Raw genomic sequence first — 23,103 nt, 5'->3', positions numbered from 1 at the left:
GGGTTGCCCCAGTATCGAATAAGACAGTTGTACTTTGCTGTAAAATACTAATATGACCTGTAACAACTGTCAAGGCATTTGCTGCGTCCTCTCTGGTGAGTGAGTAGATCCTCGCATTGGTCATAGCTGGAGGGGCTTCTAATCTGCTCTGGCTGATATGTGGACCATCTAAAGCGGCCTGCATCTGATGTAACTGAGCTGGCTGGCCTCCATACTGAATCGGCTGTGGCTGAGGAAGACTGGTCTTGTTTGGACACTGCTTGGCCATATGCCCTTCCTGTCCGCATTCAAAGCATCCTCGTGTGCCCTTACGACAAACTCCAGGATGGAATTTCCCACAAGTAGCACACTTTGGATAACTGAGCTGCTTGGGTAACTCCCTGGTTTGCGCTTGTTGCTGGAGTTCCCTTTCCAATTAGAGCCATGGGAGCTATGGCCCTGCTGTTTCTGAGTGCCTGAGCCTCCTTGACCTTTAGCTTCTGAGAGGACTTGCTTCTGCTGCTTGATGCTATTCTGGTAATGCTCAGTGATTAGAGCACTGCTCACTAATTCTTCTGTGGTTTGTGGCCTATGAACGCCACCAGCCACGTTCATTGCTATTTCCGTCAGCATCTTGAGCATCAACCGATTCGTTCCTTCTCTGTGCTAATTCAGGGCATAGACGAGCCAACCTGTTGAATTTCTTCATGGCTTCCTCAACTGATAGGTTGCCCTGACGAAACTCAGTGAACTCGTCGTAGTGACGGTTGGTGACCCGCATGTGAAAGAACTCCTCAAAGAATTCCTTCTCGAAGTCAGCCCATGTCATCTGGTTCACTGGGCGCTTCGCTCTGATTCTCTCCCACCACATACGTGCATCTCCTGTCAGACAGAAGGAGGCGCACTTCACCTTCTCATGTTCTGGCCAGTCCAGAAGCTCCATCGTACTTTCCAGTGTTTTGAACCATGCCTGAGCATCCCATGGTTCATTGCTGCCTGAGAAATTCTCTGGCTTGACTCTCTGCCACTGGATCAGATAGGCTTCTCTCTGCGTTCCTGCTGCTGGGGCTACTGGTGCCGTAGGCTGGACTGGTGGAACCTCTAAGACCACTGGTGTTGCTAAGTTAGGCTCCGGGGTGACAGTGGGGGTGTTCTGCTGACTAGCCTTTAAGGTGGCTATTTATTGTTACTGTTCAGCTAGCTGCTGCTGTAACTGAGCCACTAGTGCTGTAAGGTCTGGGGGAGGCACTGAACTGCCTGCCTCATGCTGGGGCTCAGTGGCTGGTGCCCTTCTAGCTGGGCGTCCTCGTGCCATTTCTAAAGACATGCAGGACATACATGACTAACACAAGCATAATAGAGAAACTATTGTTATCATGTTAACTACTATCATAAACAAGCATGCTTTAGTTATCTATAACAGAAAAGCAATAAACATACAAAGTGAGAGGTATTCTTACTTGGAAGCTGCAGGTACAATGCTGATGTGTGTGTAGGAAGTATGGGAACCTGGCTCTGATACCACTCTGTAACGACCCACCTTCTACTGACTAGGCTGTGAGGCCGATCGCTACATTACTATTACGGAAATCTGGATTGATTAAAATTTTACTAAACTGATTACTGTAAAATCTGAACTTAATACTCTAGGTGTACCTAGGAGTTGTACACATGCTAGAGAAGATAATCTATGCCTCTCGGATGTCCTACTAGCTGTAATCAGGCATTTCAATCGATCCATGAATCGATTGGGCGGATCTTCAGGGTTTCGGACTGCGAAACTCTAAGGCATTGGATCGGTCGGTGACCGATCCACAAGCTATCTTGTTTCGTATGCGCTGGATCGGTCTCATCGACCGATCCAGAGTACGATGATCGACGGCCGATCGATTAACTCACCGATCGGTCGGTGACCGATCGGTGAGCTTCGCTCGCTAACTCTGCATTACGATCGGTCGGTGACCGATCCGATGCACACCACTCCGATCGATTCAGATCGATCGGTTTCGATTTCGAATCGAGCCCCGGATTCAGACTTGTTCGTGCCAAAATCTCACACAACAATTATATAATGCATGAAAAACGTTCTAATATCTATCAACTAGCATTCTAACATGATATAGTGCGAGGTTTATTAATTTATAGCATTTAAGCCACTAGAAATGCATAAATGTATCTTAAGAAAAGAAACTAAGTTCTTAATTTGCTAAACTCCCTAAGGATCTTCGTTCCAGGTTCCTGCCACACACACCATCTCTGCATTGACCTCCAGCTTCCTCTGCTAGTCCATCTTCCCTTTACCTTCATCTGCAGTATAAGGGAAAATAGTATCTGTAAGCTTTAAGCTTAGTAAGAAACCAACTACCTCACTAAAACATGCAACGATGCAAACATGTTTTTAAAGAATGCTATTTAAAAACATGCACTGAATTTGTTAAAACATGGCATACTGAAGTTACATGGCATAAATATTGAAACATGACATGCATAATAAAATCTAAGCATGGAGCTATTTCATGGTATCAACTAGGAGAACTAAACTGAAACTGAAACTAAAACTGGGCTAACACTATATTCACATAACTAGATTACGAGTTTGAAAGCTATTATCATAATAAATGAAAATAGTAATCATGCTGCTGTTTGGGCCCGACAACTGTACTTACTGTGCGCGCATCCCTAGCTAGACCCGGGTTTGCAAGTCCCGCATTTAGTAGGGTTTACTAGGTTATCTAAACCTAGGGACCGACTATGGGAGCCCAGCCCAATGGATATCTAATCCTGTACAGTGCCCCTACTGAAAATAAAATACTGAATCATAGCTAATTAATTTATCTTGCTTTTACTAGGTTATCTGAACCTAGAGGCGACTGTGGGTGCCCACCCATTGGACCGTAGCCCCATATAAGCTGTAGCAAGACTAACTAAACTATTTAAATGCTTCTATTGCATTTACTGAGCTATTAGAAATGTCTACTGCAGCATTTTACTGAGCTAAGCATTTTATCGAACACTTGGTGTGCTCCTCTCCTCTCTATTAGGGAGACCACCTCTAAGCACCCGACAACGTCTAGAATCTCCAACTGAAAGGAGAAAACGTGTCTGGCCCATCTAGAGGTGCTCAACTAGATCCCTAAACCTGAAAAGGAGGGTTAAATACACCCTATGCGTCGAAAAGTCTACATATAGCTAATTTAAAAACATTCAATCGTACGAAAAGCTACTTATACTACAGGTGAGGGGTTTCTTACCTCTTGTTTGGATTTTCTTACGATTCTAATCGCTAGATTTCCGGAGGAGGCGATCCTTTCGACGATCTTCTCGCGTCTAAGCGTTCTTCTCGCGTAGGGGAGCGTCCTCGTGTCGAAGTCGTCGCCGGAAAGTGCCCTTGGACGGAACCCTAACCTTGCTTGTGGTTGGCGTCGAGAGAAGGAGAGGAGAAGGGGGAGTCGGCGGTGAGGGTTTGAGGAGAGAAAAGTTACGATCCAAAAAAAATAACTCTTCACTTAATTCCTCCCTATTTATATTAAAGGATTAATTCGCCCAACTCTAATATAAATTTAATTGCCTCCCTTTCCTTTCAGCACGGCCCTGTTGGGTTCAACTGGTTACTAACATTATCCGTAAACCATAGGTCTCGGGTTCAATTCCCCGCTTAGGCCGTTTTCGTTTTCTATTTGTTTTTGCTACCTCCGCTACTCTAAAAATTCTGTAAAAATATCCTAAAATTCCAGAAAAATCATAGAATATTTATAAAATAGTTTTGAGAATTTTTGGGCGTTACATTACCTACTAAGCTCATTTCAAATTTTTGTTCCATTAAGGTTATGAATTCTTCTAAGAATTTTGAATTAGTTGAACTAAAGATTATGTCATCTACATATACTTGGGCTATAAATATATCTTGTTTGATTGACTTTATAAATAAGGTTGGGTCAATTTATCCTTGACTGAACCCTTTGGAAATTAGGTAGGAGGTCAACCGTTCATACCAGGCTCTAGGTGCTTATTTAAGACCATACAAGGCCTTTTTAAGCTTAAAGACATAGGTAGGATAATCTAGATTCTCAAATCCAGGTGGTTGACCTACATACACTTCTTCTTTTACTAGCCCATTTAAAAAGGCAGATTTAACATCTATTTGATAAATTTTAAATCCTTTATGGGTTGCATAACTAAGTAGCATTCTAATAGATTCAAGTCTAGTTACTGGGGCATAGGTTTCATCATAGTCAAGTCTCTCAAATTGACTAAACCCTTTAGCCACTAGCCTAGCCTTATTTATAATAATTTCCCCATTTTCACTTAGTTTATTTCTGAAAGCCCATTTTATTTCTATTACCCTTTTATTGTTAAGTGGTGGTACTAAGTCCCAGAATTCATTTCTTTCAAATTAGGTTTGTTCTTCCTGCATGGCTATGATCTAGTCTGGGTCAAGTAAGGATTCTTCTATCATTTTGGGTTCAATTTTTGAGATCAAGGATATTTGACTTAAATTTTTAAAGGAAGACCTAGTCTGAACTCTTAGGTCTGGGTCACCAATTATTTGGTCAATTGGATGATTTGGGTTTACTCTTATGGCTCTAGTAGGTTCATTAAGTTGAAGTTGATCTTCTTCTTCGTGACTTAGATTTTCACTGGCTCCCCCTTGACTAGTGGTACCTTAAATAAGTTTGATTGTTTGATTCTGGGTTTGTTCTAGGTTTTGGTTGAATTCTTCAAATTTTACATTTGAGGCTTTTTCAATTCTTAGTGTAGCTTTGTTATATACTCTATAACTTCTACTATTTATCGAGTAGCCTAAAATGATTCCATTTTCTAATTTTAAGGTAAATTTTTCTAAGTATTCTCTTGTATTTAGTATATAGATCGGGCATCCAAATACTTTAAAGTATTTAATATTGGGTTGTTTATTATAATAGAGTTCAAATGAAGTTTTATTATGAGTTTTGTTTATAGTGGTCCTATTTTGTACATAGCAAACTGTGCTAACAGCTTCTGCCCAAAAGTATTTTGGCATATTATACTCATTTAGTATTGTCCTAGAGGCTTCAAGTAGAGTTCTATTTTTTCTTTCTACTATTCCATTTTGTTGGGGTGTTTTAGGGCATGAATATTCTTGATGATAACCATTTTCAAGGCAGAATTGATTAAAGTTGTGATTTCTAAATTCACCTCCGCTGTCACTTCTGATTCTTTTATTTTTTTTGGCCTTTTTCATTTTCAATTTATTTGCAAAAATTACTAAAGATTTCAAATGTTTCATCCTTATTTTTTAAGAATTTTACTCAGGTAAATCTAGAGTAATCATCTATTATTACTAGGTAATATAGACTTTCATTTATTGATTTGATCCCATGGGAGTCAAATAGGTCTAAGTGTAATAGTTCTAGTATTGAATTTGTTTGAAGTTGATTAGTTGATTTGTGAGTAGACTTTGTTTGTTTTCCTTGTTGACATACATTACAAATTGTTGAGTCTAAGTTAGGTAATTTTGGTAAGCCTCTAACTAATCCATTTAATTTACTTAGATTTCTAAAGTTTGCGTGTGATATTCTTCTATGCCATAACCAAGTTCTTCCTTTTGTGTTAAATAACACTTAAGTGAGGAAGTGGTTAGGTTAATTTCATAGATATTGTCTTTTCTAAACCCTTTTAGACTTATAGAAGGGTTATCTAAGTGCTTAATTAGACATTCAGAGGATAGGAACCTAACCTTATATCCAAAATCACACAATTGACTAATGCTAAGAAGACTGTATTTGAGATTTTCAATAAGTAATACTTTCTTAACAATAAAATCAGTTTTATGTTTAATATTACCTACCCCAATTACCTTGAGTTTGCCGTTGTTTCCAAAGGTAACTATTCCTAAGCTTTTGTATGTTAATTAATTGAACTTGGTGTGATCCCCTGTCATGTGTATAGAGTAACCATTGTCCAATATCCACTTAGTTTCCTACAATAGGTAGGAGTTAATATCAATTTAAATTTGAGCTTCCTTTTAATTTTAATTTTTAATTTAAAGTTTTAGTTTTAATTTTAATTTTTAATTTTTAATCTCAATAATATTTTTTTAAATTTTAATTTTAAATTTCGAGTTTAATTTAATTTTAATTTTAATTTTAATTTTAATTTTAATTGATAAATTATCATTTTGATTTTCAATTTTAAGTTCCTTAGTCATCTCACCCGAGTTATATTTTCAATTAGGGAATCCTATAATTTTGTGAGATGAATTAAGTTCAATTTTAGAGTTGGGTTTAACTTTGTGTTAGATTCACGTTTAGCTTTGGGTTCAATAAATAATTATTTTTTGGATAAACTTTTGGGCTATGGTGAGTCACCTGGACATCATTAGAGTAACTATGCATTCGAGGTTTTTCAAATAGTCCTATCCATTGAACTTAGTACAAAATCTTGGTCTAACTAGTTAGGATCCATAAGAGGTAGCTTCAGTTAGTTCCACTAAGCCAAATGCAGTAGGTCGAAGTCATATCTTCCTAAACATGCATAAACATAGTTTCCCTAACCTACTATCATCCAAAATTTTACCAGTACTTTTGTCAAGTTAAACCGTTGTCCTTATTTTAGCTAGTCCTAATTACCCTGTCGGGTAAGTTATTGTTTTGGAAGTGCTAACTAATTTGGAGCCTTTCCCCTGAATTATTGAACATTTTGAGTTTAAGTTTTGGATTTATGTCGATTACTTTTATAATCACAGTATACTCGATTATAATTTTTGTTTATATTATATTTATTTAAGTTAGGTTTAAATAACTTAAGATTTTTCTCTTGTTTTGTATTTATTTTTGAAGATTTGACTTTAGAGTTTAAGGGAGAGTATATTGATCATAAATTTTATCTTTAGGTATGTAATATTGATTGAGTCCTACTTGCATGGTTAGACATTCTTTCAGAACCCAAGCTTTACTTTAATTTTTATTTTGGTTAACTAAAGATATAAAGGATTTGTTGGTTGAGCTGGGCTTATATCTGAGTCCAGACTTGTTGTACACAACTCTTTGTGATCCAAGTATCATGTCAAGGTACTTGGATCTTGTTGTAAATTTTTCAAGTAAGTCCTTTAGTTTAACTATTTCATTTTTCAATATGAAATTATCCTCCTCAAGTTTTGCAATTTGAGTTGGGATTTCAGTTTGAATTGATTTAGTTGTTGAGTTCAATTTTAATTGTTCATTAAGTTTATCATTATCTTTTGTTAGTTCGTTTATTTGATTTTCATAAGTAGTTAATTTCCTATTTAAGCATGCAATGATTTTAAAGAATTTTTTTATTTAAACTAAAGTATCCCTCATCAGAACCTTCGGAAATGAGTACGAACTCGTGGCTCGACTTGGGCTCGGACCCGTCTTCCGATTCACTTTCTGATTCTGGTTCGTACGCCATCAGTGTGAGGTAGTTGGAATGCTTCATTTCTTTGCTGTCTGAATCTTCTCGAGATGATTCATCCCACATTGCTTTAAGAGCCTTCTTCTTTTTCATATTCGGGTAGTCGGTCTTGTAGTACCCCTTCTTGTTGCATCCGAAGCAGGTCACATTCTTGTTGTTGGAGTTGGAGGTGGAGTTGATCTTCTGCAGGTCCTTTTGCTGAAATTCTTTTTTCTCCTGGTGAACATTTTTCTTACCAAGTTCACCAGGTGTTTTTCATCATCTGAGTTGGGGTCAGACTCAACTTCAGGTTCCAGTTTGGATTTAGAATTATCTTTTGATGACCCTGCAATAAGAGCAAGACCTTTATCAGATTTGGCGTTAGTCTGTTCGTGCAGTTCTAGTTCATAGAATAATTCATCTAGTTTTAAATTTGACAAGTTCCTCGAAATCTTATAGGCATCCACGATGGAAGCCCATAGTGCATTTTGAGGAAATGCGTTTAAGGCCTACCTTATCAGGTCCCGGTTCTCTAATTGGTGGCTGATTGTGTGGAGTTCGTTGAGGATGTCCTTTATCCTTGCGTGCAGTTGACTAGCAGTCTCACCCTCCTGCATTTTGACATTAAGCAATTTATTTAAAAATAAATCTCTGTTTGTTACCTTAGCGTCGTTGGTTCCCTCATGCAGTTCTATGAGCTTGTCCCAAAGTTTCTTTACGTTCATGTGGGCCGATGCGGTTCAGCTCTTCTTTCATTAGCCCGCACTAAATTGTGTTGAGAGCTTTGAAGTCGATCTGTGCCTTTTTCTTCATTTCCGGATTCCAATGTTCCAGGCCCATTAGAATTCTGGCGTTGTCGATGGGAGCTTTGTAGCCTCTGGTGATGTTGAACCACTGGTCGAAGTCGGTCTTCAGGTATACCTCCATCCGCTTCTTCCAGTAAGGGAAGTCGTCACTTTTTGAATATGGGAGGACGATTGGTGCTGTACCCTTCAAGTTGTGCCATTTTACAACTGTAGAAAGAAAAACTAAAAGGGGTACCAAGACTTGGTTTTGGATTAGCGGTGTTTGAGATATAAAAAAGTGTAGCAAAATTTGAGAGGTGTTGCATCAATCTCAAATTAAAACCGGATGAAAATAATTATCTGAATAGGTAAAGTTTTACCAATTCAGATAGAACAAAAAAAAAAATACAATTTCCCCTTCTTGATTGGTGGTTGCACCAAATCAGAGCAAAACTTGCTCTGAAACCACTTGTTGGATCGAGTCGCACGTGAGAGGGTGGGGGGGGGGGGGGGGGGGGGGAATCACGTAGTTTTCAAAAATTCTCTTTTCGTCATTTTAAAATCAGAGTATGAACGCAGCGGAAAAGAAAAACACGAAAAGCAGACATGAGAGGAACACAAGCGGTTTACTTGGTTCGGAGACTTCGACGACTCCTACTCCAAGACTCAAGTCCCACGGACCTATCGATGGGTAATTCACTATAAACATCTTCTGGTATCTCTGGAGAAGGAATTAAAGTACAACGAAAGTTTGAGCAAGTGCAACATCCTACACTTGTCCTTTTGTAGTATTTAATTACACAAAAAAAAATTTACCGACACTTTGGAGATCGAAGTGGGAGTGCTCGTGTCGATGTCGGTCTGCTGGCCGCGATCAAAAGTCCTCGGACCAGTTGTCGGGCGCTACAGCTTTGCAGCAGAGTCGTAGTAGAAGCTTGGGGCAGTCGGAAGTTCAATCGGATGCGCGGTAGCTCGTATTTCAGTTGTTGAAGAAGCTTTGGACGAGCAACCTTAAATAGAGCATGGAAGGCGCCTCCAATGAGGCAAGTTTGATCCCGAATAGCTCGGTACTTATCCGCTGTGACTCCAAAATTTTATCTTGTGGAAGAAGCCTTCCATAGGCATGAAAGATGTCTTTTATGAATAGTATGAAGGCGCCTTCACTGCTTGAAGACACCTTTGGACACTGTTCATCCGAAGGCAATTTTCTTGTTTTTGCCCTGCAAAATAATGTTAGTCTAAAAAATACCCTGCAAAATAAGTATTAGGACAGTTTAATACAGAGTAGTAATTAGTTCCTGTCCATCTAGGACCAGGAACTAGTCAATGTCTCAGCTTAGGGATCCCAAATGGACCTAAACTGGACCGACGCCTACTGTCCTTTCAACCGGGACGTGTCCTTACTTGATCACTCTCTTCCAGTGACTTACCTTAACTTACCAGTTTGCCAAACATGCGGTCAGCTCGTCGACTTGTCTGGACTTTATGACAGCTATCCGGTCGTCCCGTCGACCTTGCTGGATTTCGTGCCAGCTATCCGATCAGTCCATCGACCTAGTTGGATTTCGTACCAGCTATCTGGTCGGCCCGTCGACCTAGCTGGATTTCATACCAGCTATCTGATCGGCCCGTCGACCTAGTTGGATTTCGTACTAGCTATCTGGTCCGCCCGTCGACTTAGCTGGATTTCCTGTACACTTAATCAATTGGTTAGATCACAACAATGCCAAACTTAACTTACTTGTCATTCATCAAAACTCGAGTTAGACCGTTAGTGCAAACCACACCAACATAATGTATAAGCCCTAGAATTTCTTGTTTTCCATCAGATTGATGGCCGCTTTAACAGTTGTTTTGGTGCCTCATGGAGGTGTCAGATTGTTCCTCCCACCCCAGATAGGGGCGTGTGGCTGAATAACAGCCTGGACAAAGATGAGATGCTTTCTCCATTCTCCTATGTTTATGAGACTTACCATCGCAGGTTTGTGAAAGGGAGGCTATCTCTGAGTTGGCTCGATTTAATTCAGCTTATAAGGACCTCAATTTATCTGCTTGCTGCTCCAAATCTTGCCACTGTTACAATATTAGTTGACCATTTGCTTGGGTCTTCTTTGTCAGGATGGTGATCGATCGCGGAAGTATGCTTCAATCCCAGGTCATCCATTTTAACGATCCCTTGCTCTAAGTCCAAATAGGTTTTTTCCCTTAAGGCGACCTCGACTCGAATTTGGGAATAAGCAGTAGATAGACGCACCTCAATTTCTTGCTGTTGTGAGTGATGAAGATCTAGAGCTTGCATCACCTCTGCTAGGGATTTCTCTTTCTCGGATAATAGTTGAGCCAAAGGAGGAAAATCTGAATTCATAGCTCTCAACAATATACCTAGGAGAAGATGGAGAAAGAAAAGGTAAGATCAGTGTAGTGAGAATGAACCAAAGTAAAATCCCCCTTTTTAATTAGGTCATGGGACACAGGATGGGGGTCACGGAATGACTGTAGTCGATATGAAGTTTCAGGAACGATCAATATTTATGAAACGGATGGGGAGGATGACATGATAGTCAAAGTCAAGGTGATGTGGCGGTTTAAAGTCTGGGTCAAAGTTAAATTAGAGGAATAATCCTCACATGAGACGGGGATTCACCCAATAATAAAGTTCCTGAGTCTAGCCCACATGGTCCCAGAGTAGGACGCTCAGATAAGGTCGACCGACCACAAGCTCGAACAAATCTAAGAACGCAATGGTAGTTTAAGACTAAGGAAAAATTCAGGGAGGCTCGACTGGTTAGGAGGTCGTCTAGGCTCGAGATACTTAAACCTTAGCAGACTCTTAAGTCTTAATATACGATCGGCCAAACAGAGGCCGATTGAACATAAGGCTTCCTGAATGCACTCAATCGATTCAGGGAAGCTCGACCGGTTAGGAGGTCGTCCGAGCTCGAGATAGTTAAACCTTAGCAGACTCCTAATCTACGATCGGCTGGACAGAGGCCTATCAAACATAAGGCTTCCTAAATACGCTCGATCGGTTCAAGGAGGCTCGATTGATTAGGAGGTCGTTCGAACTCGAGATACTTAAACCTTAGCAGACTCCTAATATAAATCAACCGAACAGAGGCTAATCGAATATAAGGCCTCTTGAATGCGCTTGATCTGTCAAAGGCCGGGAGAACCTAGGAATACTTAGCATCATACAAAGATCCTAATATACGATCGGTCGGACAAAGGCCGACGGCTAACTGCTACAATGGTATAGCAGCTCCTTCGATAGATAACTGCTACACCTTGTAGCAGCTACTTCGATGGCTAGCTGCTGCAATGTTGTTGCAGCTACTTTGACAGGTAACTGCTATAATGGTGTAGCAGCAACTTGGATGGCTAGCTACTACATCATTGTAGCAGCTAATTGGAATGTTAACTGCTAGAACGGTGTAGCAGTTACTTCGACAGGTAGCTGCTACAACATTGTAGCAGCTACTTAACAGCTACAACGGTGTTGCAGCTACATTGACGACTAGTTGCTACAAAATTATAGCAACAACTTCGAAGGTGTAGCAGCTACAATTATGTAGTAGCTACTTCGACGGTTAGTCTACTATATCATTGTAGCATCTATTTTCGTTATATATATAATTTGGTAAAAATTTATTTAAAATCATTTTAATACGTTATTATCTCTAATTCTAAGATATTATTAAGATTTATACTACAATATAGAGTAACTGACTACTACACGTTGTAGCAGCTACTTTGACAGTTAGCTACTACAACGTATAACAGTTAATTGGAAAGTTAACAGCTACACGTTGTAGCAGCTACTTGGAAAGTTGCCTTCGACAACATAGTTGTCATTCTCTCTATTCATAATATGTATTGTTTATACATGATTCTAAGTGATATATTTAATACAGAGCAAAACATATTTATCTTTATTGGTCAGTAGCCGGGTGTTTATGACACCTGGATAGAAGCATCTACACAAGTTAATCATTTTAGGGGAGTTATACACCAGTGTTCTGCTTGAACGATCATCCTTGTTCAATGTAGATAGTGTTCTGAACACCAAACAACATCTGTTATTTTCCATCTCCCTCAGGCCCTTTGGTCGTGGCTGGGAGAAGTTCGTCGAGGCGAGCATCCTCTCCCTAATCCACTCATTCCTCAGGGCATTCCTGAGGAGGCTCTTTGTCACACACAAAGGGTTTTGAGAAAACTTAGACCACTCCACGAGCAGCCTAACCTCATCAACACACGTTGATCGGAGCTAGAAGCTGGTGTTTGTATTAAAGATATTCCTTTACGAATATGGAAGCTTACACTAGACCGTGGAAGGCAACATGACTGCTTTGTCATTCCTGATTTGAGAACAAGATACAATTCAAGATTTACAGTGGATGCCATGAAAGAAATGACGAAGATGGTGTCAGAAAAATGGCGCCAATCCATTAATAAGCTACTCGTTCACCTTTAAATGTCATGAAAGGAGTCTCCCTCTCATATAGGAAAACAGAGGCGCTATACTATTTAATGTGGCAATAGTTGTATTCACGAGCCCACAATGACCTTCTGACAAAGCATGATTTTACCAGTATTTATGGGTCATGATTTGTGACAGGTATGACTAGTCATAAGGTTTATGACAACTATGAGTGGTCATTTTATGGGCGCCACGGATCAATGGACCAGATTTTGAATTTGCCATTAATAAATTGTTGTGTCTCTATAAATTCACTAATTTCAAATTATATAAGTGACCATTGATTTATTAATAGAGATTAGGGTTTGTTAGCTGCATCAACAACAATTTCTAGCTATTTAGATTTTAGATAATAACTAATATAATGTGTAGAAGCTACTTGATTTGATCTAGATAAAAAACTGATAAGAAGATCTAAACTAAAGGGAATAATTATTAATATTCTAATTATACGAGCTATAATATTGGATATAAAAAATTAAAACCCATACAAATATAAATGTATATGAACTATTTAGTAGCATCTAAGCAGCTAACTTGAAAAGACTTACCATCGAATGAGTTATATATAAACCCATACAATGTTTAACAGCTTCTCAAGACTAGCTGCTACAATGTGTACACTTGAAAAGACTTACTAACGAGGACTGAAAAATTACAGTGGATGCTCAAAGATGCATTGGAAGAGATAGAACAATAGTTCTCTCTACAAATTTGTGATGAAGAATAGATATGACATTTGAAGTTGTAGTGTTTATAGGTTTTCTGACTTTAAATCTTCTACGATGTATTAGCTTTTGAACAAATTAGTTATAAATACATTTTAATTTTTTGAATACAAAATTGTATGGGTTTTAATTTTTTATATCCAGTATTATTCTTTGCAAGTTGGATACATTTTAATATTTTATAATTCAAGTTGTAACTGCTACAACATGTATCAGCTATCAATAAGGTAGTTGCAACACCTTGTAGCAGCTATCCAACAGTAGCTACTACATAATGTAGCAGCTTCCCTTAAATAGCTACCCCACGTTATTGCAGATAACCTACATGCGTTGCTATAGGTTATAGCGGCTAGCTGAGACCGATTATTATATGACGACACATTAATTAATATTTTAATAGAGACCTACCTATTCCAGTTCATTGATCCGTCACTTCAAGAGAATGACCACTCATACCTGTTATAAACCATAGCCCGTGATTGTAGGGAAAATCTGACTTTGTTAGGAGGACAACTTGGAAAGTTAACTGCTACACGTTGTAGCAGTTATTGCTGCAGAGTATACATTATGTGCATGGAAGGACTCAAGGCCCAACGATTGATTATCCTTGTCTTTACTATTTGCCTTATCTTTTCATAGGTTTTTATGAATTGTAGTGAGTAATTTGATGACCCATTTTTAAGGTATTGGAAAGACGCTTTCGTTTGACTTGTCTTGATCAAGAGTTAATGTTGTTAGAACTCATTTTCCTCTAAATCATCTATCAACCTAACTCCCTCTTTCATGCTACCTAGCCCTTCATTCTCTTATACAGTGGTTTTATTATAGTTGTTCAAGGAACATGTCTTGCTTTAGCAGGAAGATGAAACTCACTCTGGGTGGTGTTAAAGAACTCCCTATCGAAGAGGATTCAAGCTCTACATCCTCTGGCTTTGAAAGACCATCTTTATCAATAAACTTGTCTTCTTCTCGATTTGTATTATCCATTCTTCTTCTATTATATATATATCTTTTTTCCTTGAATTTATGAATTTTCTAAAACAATCCTAACAAGTATCTCAGTTTAGCCATGGAACATCATGTTGTTTGTGGCTATATTAGTATTCTCACAGAACAACGGAACCAGGTGAGGAAGGAGTTGGAAGCTGTCTTTTTCTGAGATAAAAAGAATCATACTGAACTTGTACAGCTGCGATAACAACTATCCCAAGTTAATGTAGCATTAGAGGATGCTATCAATCAAATGACTGAGTGAAACATCATTCTTTGTGAAGTTTAGCCTAACATCTCCTTAGCGATGCTACCCTTCTACTAGAGAAAAAGAATCAAACTGATTTTATACAAGAATCAAACTGATTTTATACAAGTGTGACGATAACTATCCCAAGTTAATGTAGCATTAGAGAGTGCTATAAATCAAATGATTATAGCATTAATGTTTGTATTAACTTTTTGTCTTAAGATCTTCTTGTTTATCTTATGTTATTATCTTTGTTTAGAATATTAATATTATTCCATTCATGTATATCAAACCCAACTATAGTCTCCAACTCTTTCTTCGGTTACGTTCAACAAGATGTTACTCTGCATTTTCAATCAATAATAGATCATATCAATATTTATTTTTTATTTAAATCAATTAAATAAGCTTCTACACGTTTTATCAGTTAATGTATATTAGAAGCTGCTACATGTTGTAGCAACTACTGTTACGCTTCCGCAAGTGCACGAATTCGTCGTCAATAATAAAAATATCGATCCCACATGGACTGACTATAAGCACTAGCAATCACTCACTTATGGTTAACTAGACTACCAATGGTCTTGATCAGGCTAAGGGAAAAGAAAGGTCAAGGGAGAGAGTCGAGAGTCGCAAGGTCGAAATATTTGCTTGGTGATGAGGAGTTCTAGGGGGTCGGTTTCATCGTGGTAGTATTGATGTGTCTCGGTTTGTCTTACTCTCGCTGTCTTTATTCCTGCTAGTACCGGAAGCTAAGCGGGTGTTCTCAAGCGCCAGAATAGGGTAATGCCCTAAGAAGTCCTGTCACGGTTTACCCCTGTCACTAGGGTACCTCGGCAAATCTTGAGGACATAACTCTAACTGATAAATTAAAAATGGTGAGTAAAGCTAAGCCTGGTCTCTCTCTCCCTTGGGGAGAATCTGCCTTCCTCTCAAGGAGCTATCCTAGATGTCCGTGAATGGGTTACCCCTGTCACTAGGGCCCCTCGGGTATACGATTTAGAGGTAATCCTCTACGAGGCTGACAAGTTCTTCACAATCAAAAGTAAGCAATTAACAATTGAAACAAAGCATGAAAGTTCATCCAACAAGTATAAACATAATACGAGTTTTACATCAATCCGTACCATGACTACTCCCTAATCCCAGAACAAGGGATCTACTCCATGAATGCTAGAGAGATGTATGAAAACATAGTATAGACAAACATATAATTCTCAGCAAGTAAGAAGGAATATGTTTATCGGATGTCGAAGAGTGGCCTTCGGATCCAACTCTCAGCTTCTGGAGTCGATGTGGTGGTGGAAGTTCGCTGAACGACGGTCCAAAATGGCGTAGAATTGCTCCAAGATCTTTTTCTCCCTGACGGCTTGCCTCCCTCTCTGGCAAAAAGGGTTAAAACCCTTATATAGCCTTAGGGTTTGGCCGCGACAGCACAGCCGTGTAAGGGTGTCATAGTCGTGCCCTTCTCCGGTTCTGTGCGTGGCTGCACGGCCGTGCAGGGTCGCACGACCGTGTAGCCCCTGGGCTCTGTCTCCCGGGGCACGGTAGTGCAGGGGTGCACGGCCGTGCAAATCTCCTTCTCTGCCTGGGGTGGCACGGCTGTGCAGGGTTGCACGACCGTGTGCTGACTGGTCACTATTTTGGTCGCATGACCGTGCAGGGTTGCACGGTCATGTGCTTTTCCTCTTCTGTTTGGCCACACGGCCGTGCAGGGTTGCACGACCGTGTTGTCTGGTTGGTTCCAGTGCATCAATATTCTCCGTTCAAGCTTTGAAAATCTTTCCTGTCAACATAAAACCAAACAAAGGGCAGATATCCGAACAAAACAATATATATGATGAATATAAGATAAAAGATGTGATCATGTGAAGAATATATGTGCATAAGTCAAGTGAATGTGTGCTAAAACATGCGTATAAGATCATACTATTTGCGCACATGAGCTACTGCAGCACGTTGTAGCAGATAGTCATCAGAAGCTGCTACAAAATGTAGTAACTTCTCAAGAGTAGCCGCTACACTGTGTAGCAGTTACTACAGATTAGTTGCTATACATTGTAGCAGCTACTCCAGAGACATGAGCTGCTACAACGTGTAGTAGTTACTGTGGATTAGCTGCTATACATTGCAGCAGCTACTCCAGAGACGTGAGCTACTACAAGGTGTAGCAGCTACTGGTGATGCAACTAACAATCTCTAATATCTATTAATAATTCAATGGTCTCTTATATAATTTAAAATTAATAAATTTATGTAGCCACACCAATTAATTAATGGCGACCTACCACATCTAGTCTATTGATCCGTGAGGTCCATAGAGTGATCACTCATAGCTGTCATCTTTATGACAGCTATGACTAGTCATATCTGTCATAAATTATGACTCATGAAGAATTCAAAATCCTATTTTGTCAAAAGCCTAGTTGTTGACACGTGAATACAACTATTCCCAGATTGAATAGTAAGCTCCTCTGCTTTCCTATATAACAGAGGCAGGCAGGCTCCTTTGATCACATCCAAAGGTAAATGAGTAGCTTATTAATGGATTGATGTTATTTTCCTGACACCACCTTCATCATTTCTTTCATGACATCTTGTGTACATATTCAAGTGTATCTTGCTCTCAAAGAGGGAATGACAAAGCGGTTATGTTGCCTTTCACGGTTTAGTGTAAGCTTCTATATTTGTAAACAAATATCTTTAATGTGAACACAATTGTCTAGCCCCGATGATGCACGTGGATGAGGTTAGGCTACTCATAGAGTAGTTGAAGTTTTCCCAAAATCCTGTGTTCATGACAAAGAGCCTCGGGAATGCACTGAGGAATCCTCATGGAGTAACCATAGGATTCTCGCCTCGGCGAACTTCCCAAGCACGACCAAAGGACGTGAGGAAGAAGGAAAATAATATGTGAACAATGTGAGCAGTCATGGGGATTCAGAACACTGTGATCACTGTGTTCAATATTACACTTACAATGTAAAGGAGATGTAATATTTGATTGATAATATTACACTTGCGATGTAATCTCTGCCGTATTGATAATAAATGTATTATTCCTATTTTATTTCTTAGGTATGTTGTGATATCATGATGCAGTAAATTAAAGTGGACTCATGAGTCATGATCAAACTCATAAACAATGAACATGAGTTCCACGTTGTAGTAGCTAGTGTGTGGTAGCTGCTACACTCTTGTAGCAACTGAAACATGATTTCCAAATAACACTTTAAATGCAACGGGAGGGTCGATGAAATTTAATTATAATTAAGTTGATGTTGTAGTAATTACAGGTCGGTAACTGCTACAACATATGACTTAATGTTGTAGCAGCTATCTATCCGTAACTGCTACAACACAGAGGGAGGCATTATGTAAGATATCTCGGATTATTAATAGAATAATAGTGTACAAATAGGAGTAGAATGAGAAATTCTACCAATCCTAGTTATTTTAGGAAAGAGGTGACGGTTTGAATAAATCTTGCCTTGTGTAAAAGATCAAAAGAGGAAGCCTTAAAAATATAAAAGGAACGAAAATGTTTATTATTTCTCTATTTTAATACTTTCTCTCATTATAGCCAAGGGAATATATATATACGCCACTCTACATACAAAATGCCACTTTTTGTCTATTATCAACAATATCACAGAAGTTTGTCAAAGCGATCTGTAATAACCAACAAGTTTGTCAAATTCATCCGGTCATTCTATTAACTGCTCGCCGAGAGTTTGGTAAACCTAGTTTTATAACTCAAAGGTCATGTTGTTAGAACCTGAAACAACAAAGATAATTATAAGCCAACATTTATCAAGATCTAGTAATAAAGTGATCTGCTACAACCATAGCAGCTTCTCAAGAGTAGTTGTTACACTCTATAGCAGTTAGTGTGGATTAGAGAGAAAATAAATTTTAGCAACTTCTCAAGAGTAACTACTACAAAGTGTAGCAGCTTCTGAAGATTAGCTGCTACACTCTGTAGCAGTTAGTGCGGATTAGCTGCTATAAATTGTAGCAGCTACTTCAGAGACGTGATCTACTACAAAGTGTAGCAGCTACTGCCGATGCAGCTAACAAGCCTTAATCTCTATTAATAATTCAATGATCACTTATATAATTTGAAATTATTTAATTTATGGAGATCCTCAGACCCATCAATTAATTAATGGTAGAAAGAGGGATGATGATGAAAGCAAGTTCAATGGAAAAATGAATTTGTTATAATAAAAAGTTAGGCTTTATGTAATACATCTCAGATTATTAATGGAATAACAACGTAATAAGTAATAACCGCTTACCGAGAGTTTGGTCAATCTAGGCTCATAACTCAAAGGAAAAGTTGTTAGAACCTACAACAACATAGATAATTATAAGTCAAAATTTATCAGGATTCAGTAATATAGCTAAATAAAACTTTTAAAATACCAGCTATACATGTCAAATCTTCTTCATATGATTCGTCATTGTTGGTATTATCTTTCTCTGTAGCAGTTGATCTGGCAATCGACTCATCATCAAATTTACTATTAATGGATAAAAATCATTGATTTAGGAATAAAATTATACTACAAATGCATAATTAATGGACGCATACCCTTGTTGCAATAATGGACAGTTGCACTTGTCGTGTGAGACACCTCGGTGATCGCATCCACGACATAGCTTAGACTTTGAGGTAGACGTCTCTTTTGAAGATTTTAATCTTTTCCCATAGCCCTTTGCCCTTACTAAAGAAGGATCAACAATAGAGGGGGCCCCATCGATGACTTTCTTCCTTTGACTTTGATTGTCACATTTTCTGCTAATGTTCATCTCTTGAATTTTACTGTATATACAATTTAATTGTTCATACAAGAAGTTTTTCTCCTTATCAGTCAAAGATGCATATTGTTCTCTTTCCTTTATACTGTCAACTTGTGTTTCTTTTTTTTCATTTATCATGTATATATCCTTCTTTAAAGCATACAAATTATTTCCATCCAACTTCATTTGTCCTCTAATTTTTCTTGCTGTTGCCTAATCTTGCACTAAATCTGACTTCATGTGCGCATATTGATTATAGAACGAATATGCCTCCTCCAATGATGCAAATTCCATCCCAATTCGTGGTTTTCAATCTTCAACGATTTGGGGAATGTATAGTTAGCTGATTAGCATCACAGGTTTTTTCCATTGCTAGAGAATGACATATTTTGCTCAAAATAAATTTAAAAATTTCAATCGTACATGGAGATACATTAGTAGAAAATATAATATAGAGGAAATATTTAAATGCTCGTAGAGGTAACTACGCTATTCTAGGAGGAGATTCAAAATCATATAAACCCTAAAAGTCTAAACTCTAATTCCTAGGTGAAGAGTCCAATTAAAATAACTTACGATAGGGACGCATACTCAAAGGTGAAAACTAGACATCGTAGTGAGGTTGATGGACGAAGCGACGGTGGGTACTCTTGAACTTAGTATGGGTTAACTGTGGTCATGGTCGTGGAAGGGTGGACAAAAGGATAATTAGTCTATCACTTTCACGATTTAACAATTACGGGGGGGGGGGGGAGTAATATATAAACGGTGTTGAAGCAACTGCTGACTAGCTGCTACAATGTGCAACAGTAGCTGCTACAAGTTGTAGCAGCAACAACTGACTAGCTACTATAACGTGTAGTAATTATTGTCGATAAGCTGCTACACGTTGTAATCCATCATTTATTTGTCCCCTTTAGCAGCTACTACCGATAAGTTGCTACATGTTGTAGCAGCTGCTGCCGATTAGCTGCTACAACGTGAAGCAATTATTCTATAGTAGCTACTTTATGTTGTAGCAGCAACAATGTTGTAGCAGCTAAATTCCAAGTTAGCTGCTACAAGGTGTAGCAGCTACTTCCACAGTGATGCCTGCTACAACGTTGTAGTAGCTATCATTCCAAGTAGCTGCTACAATATTGTAGTAGATAACTGTCGATTTAACTACTTCTACTCTGGAACGTAATTGCTATAATGTTGTAGTAGCTATCACTGTGGAAGTAGTTGCTACAAAGTTGTAGCAACTAACATTCCAAGTTAGCTGCTACAAGGTGTAGCAGTTAATTATCGAAGTAGCTGTTACAACATGTAACAGCGAAGCAAAGGCACTGCAGCAACAAAAATAATTTTAAATAATTTTTACCAAGATGATATATATATAAAAAATATTTTTAGGGGTAATATCTGCTAGAAAATAATGTAGCTGCTACAAAAATAACTTACCAAGTGACTGCTACACCTTGTAGCAGCTACAAAGACAGTTAGCTGCTACAAGGTGTAGCAGTTACCTGTCGAAGTAGCTGCTACAACTTGTAGCAGTAATTGTCCAAGTGGCTGCAGGCATTTGTAGCAGGCGCCGGCCTTGCATGTTATAACATAGATCCTTCCTTCCTTCTAATATTCCTTTAGGATCACGGTCGGGAATTACAACTTACAATGAAATGATTTACCATTGGTTATGAAATACAGATGGAAATGATGTTTGGCAAGTTATCTGCAAATTATATAAGCAAATTACTGGTAGCATAGCAGCTAGGGCTTGTGCTTGGTAGGATATATATATGGTGAAAAAAAAATTTGTACACAGCTGAATAACAGATAGTGGAGGGGAAAGGCTTACGATCGTGAATGGACAAAGGGGGTCTTTTACACCTGCTATAACGTGTAGCAGCTTCTAACTATTTATACATTAACTAATACAATGTGTAGAAGTTCATTAAATTGATCTAAATAAAAAACTAAGATTGATTTGATTTATTATTGCTTGAAAAATGTAGAGTCACATCTTGTTGAGCATAAACGAAGAAACAGCTGCTATAACATTGTAGCAGCTAGCATTCCAAGTTAGCTGCTACAATGGTGTAGCGGCTACTTCCACTGTGGAATTAGTTGCTACTACGTCGTAGCAGCTAACATTCCAAGTTAGTTGCTATAAGGTGTAGCAGCTAATTCCACAGTGATAGTTGCTATAAAGTTGTAACAGCTATCATTCCAAGTAGCTGCTACAATAATGTAGTACCTAACCGTCGATTTAGCTACTTCCACTCTGGAACGTAATTGCTATAATGTTGTAGCAGCTATCACTATGGAAGTAGCTGCTACAACGTTGTAGTAGCTAACATTCCAAGTTAGCTGCTACAAGGTGTAGCAGTTAATTGTCAAAGTAGCTGCTACAACGTATAGCAGCAAAGCAAAGGGGTTGTAGTAGCAAAAATAATTTTAAATAATTTTTTACTAAGTTGATATACATAATAAAAATATTTTTAGGGGCAATATATGCTAGAAAATATAACTGCTACAAAAATAACTTACCAAATGGCTGCTACACGTTGTAGCAGCTACATGGACAGTTAGCTGCTACAAAGTGTAGCAGTTACCTATCGATGTAGCTGCTACAACTTATAGCAGCTAACTGTCCAAGTGACTGCAGCCATTTGTAGCAGGCATCGACCTTGCACGTTGTAGCATAAATCCTTTCTTCCTTCTAATATTACTTTAGGATCACGGTCGGGAATTACAACTTACAATGAAATGATTTACCATTGGTTATAAAATGCAGATAGAAATGATGTTTGGCAAGTTACCTGCAAATTATATAAGCAAAAAATTGGTAGCATAGCAGCTAGGGCTTGTGCTTGATAGGATATATGTATATGGTGCAAAAAAAAATTATACACAACTGAATAACAGACAGTGGATGGGAAAGACTTACGATCGAGAATGGAGAAAGGGAGGCTTTTACACCAGCGTCGCCTTTGTGTTCAACGCACAGTTTGGGGAGCTTCAGTCAGCTGCGATGGAAGCCGACGATGAAGAGGCGAGAGTGAGAGAGAGCGCCGAGGGAAATTTAGAATTTGGAAAAAATTCCCATGCTGCTGTTTTGAATAAAAGCAGAAGCGGAGAGAGAGTAAAACGAATATAACTGTGTAATATAACTGTGTGTGCCATACAAACATAATTCATGTATATCAAGAGAAACTTTTCTGAATTATAATCATGGATAATTTATAAATTAAAATCTTAAACCTTCCAGGATTATTTTAGATCAATCTCATCATATTCTTATAATTTTTAATGAATTCATTAAATAAATCACAATCCAAACTAACTTCAACTATCTAATATTAATAATTTTTATTCATGCTTCATGTAGGTAATATTGTCTAAAATATTTATATTAATATTATATGTTAAAAGTCATAAATTTAATATGACAAATATAATTTCAAAATACTCTAATTAAATCGTAAGATCTTAATTAATTAAATATCACTTTTGAAGGAGCAGAGCTAATCATTATATATAAAAACAAACTATATATTTCAGATGGATAACAGGGTTTAGCTAATACAGAGGTAGATTATGCAGATCATAATCATAATCATAATCATAATCATAATCACACCTTAATTAGCACACAAGTAACACACTGCTGAAGTTCATAAACCTCAACTCTAATTATTTATTTCAAGCACA

At 38.2% G+C, this 23,103-nt stretch overlaps 1 protein-coding gene across 10 annotated transcripts; it reads right to left on the bottom strand.

Moving 5' to 3' along the window:
* Nucleotides 1–2,228: 2,228 nt before the first annotated feature.
* Nucleotides 2,229–23,079, bottom strand: LOC121967349. Of its 10 annotated transcripts, none has more exons than XR_006107727.1 (4): nucleotides 19,199–23,079; nucleotides 19,030–19,100; nucleotides 18,903–18,953; nucleotides 15,675–18,379 (listed from the first exon to the last, which is right to left on the bottom strand). XR_006107727.1 is itself a non-coding variant. In XM_042517507.1 (3 exons), the coding sequence occupies exons 1-3, from the start codon at nucleotides 19,591–19,593 to the stop codon at nucleotides 18,925–18,927; spliced, it is 522 nt and encodes a 173-aa protein (XP_042373441.1). In that variant the 5' UTR covers nucleotides 19,594–23,079; the 3' UTR covers nucleotides 18,910–18,924. The 10 variants fall into 10 exon arrangements, 1 of the variants encoding a protein (XP_042373441.1); XR_006107724.1 differs by having other exon boundaries at nucleotides 19,039–19,100; XR_006107726.1 differs by lacking the exon at nucleotides 15,675–18,379 and adding an exon at nucleotides 2,229–2,286 and having other exon boundaries at nucleotides 19,039–23,079.
* Between the last annotated feature and the right edge of the window lie 24 nt (nucleotides 23,080–23,103).

This window comes from Zingiber officinale, chromosome 3B, assembly GCF_018446385.1.
Source record: "Zingiber officinale cultivar Zhangliang chromosome 3B, Zo_v1.1, whole genome shotgun sequence".
In the NCBI taxonomy this organism is placed as follows: Eukaryota; Viridiplantae; Streptophyta; class Magnoliopsida; order Zingiberales; family Zingiberaceae; genus Zingiber; species Zingiber officinale.
This window is presented reverse-complemented; position numbering and strand designations above follow the sequence as displayed.

Excerpts from the sequence above, each read along its gene's own strand:
- LOC121967349 (XM_042517507.1), bottom strand. The coding sequence starts at position 19,593 with ATGAAGTTGGATGGAAATAATTTGTATGCTTTAAAGAAGGATATATAC. Across the intron at positions 19,128-19,198 it reads TGTCCATTATTGCAACAAGG|TAAATTTGATGATGAGTCGA; the intron begins GTATGCGTCCAT and ends ATCCATTAATAG. Across the intron at positions 18,954-19,029 it reads AGATTTGACATGTATAGCTG|GTTCTAACAACTTTTCCTTT; the intron begins GTATTTTAAAAG and ends ATGTTGTTGTAG.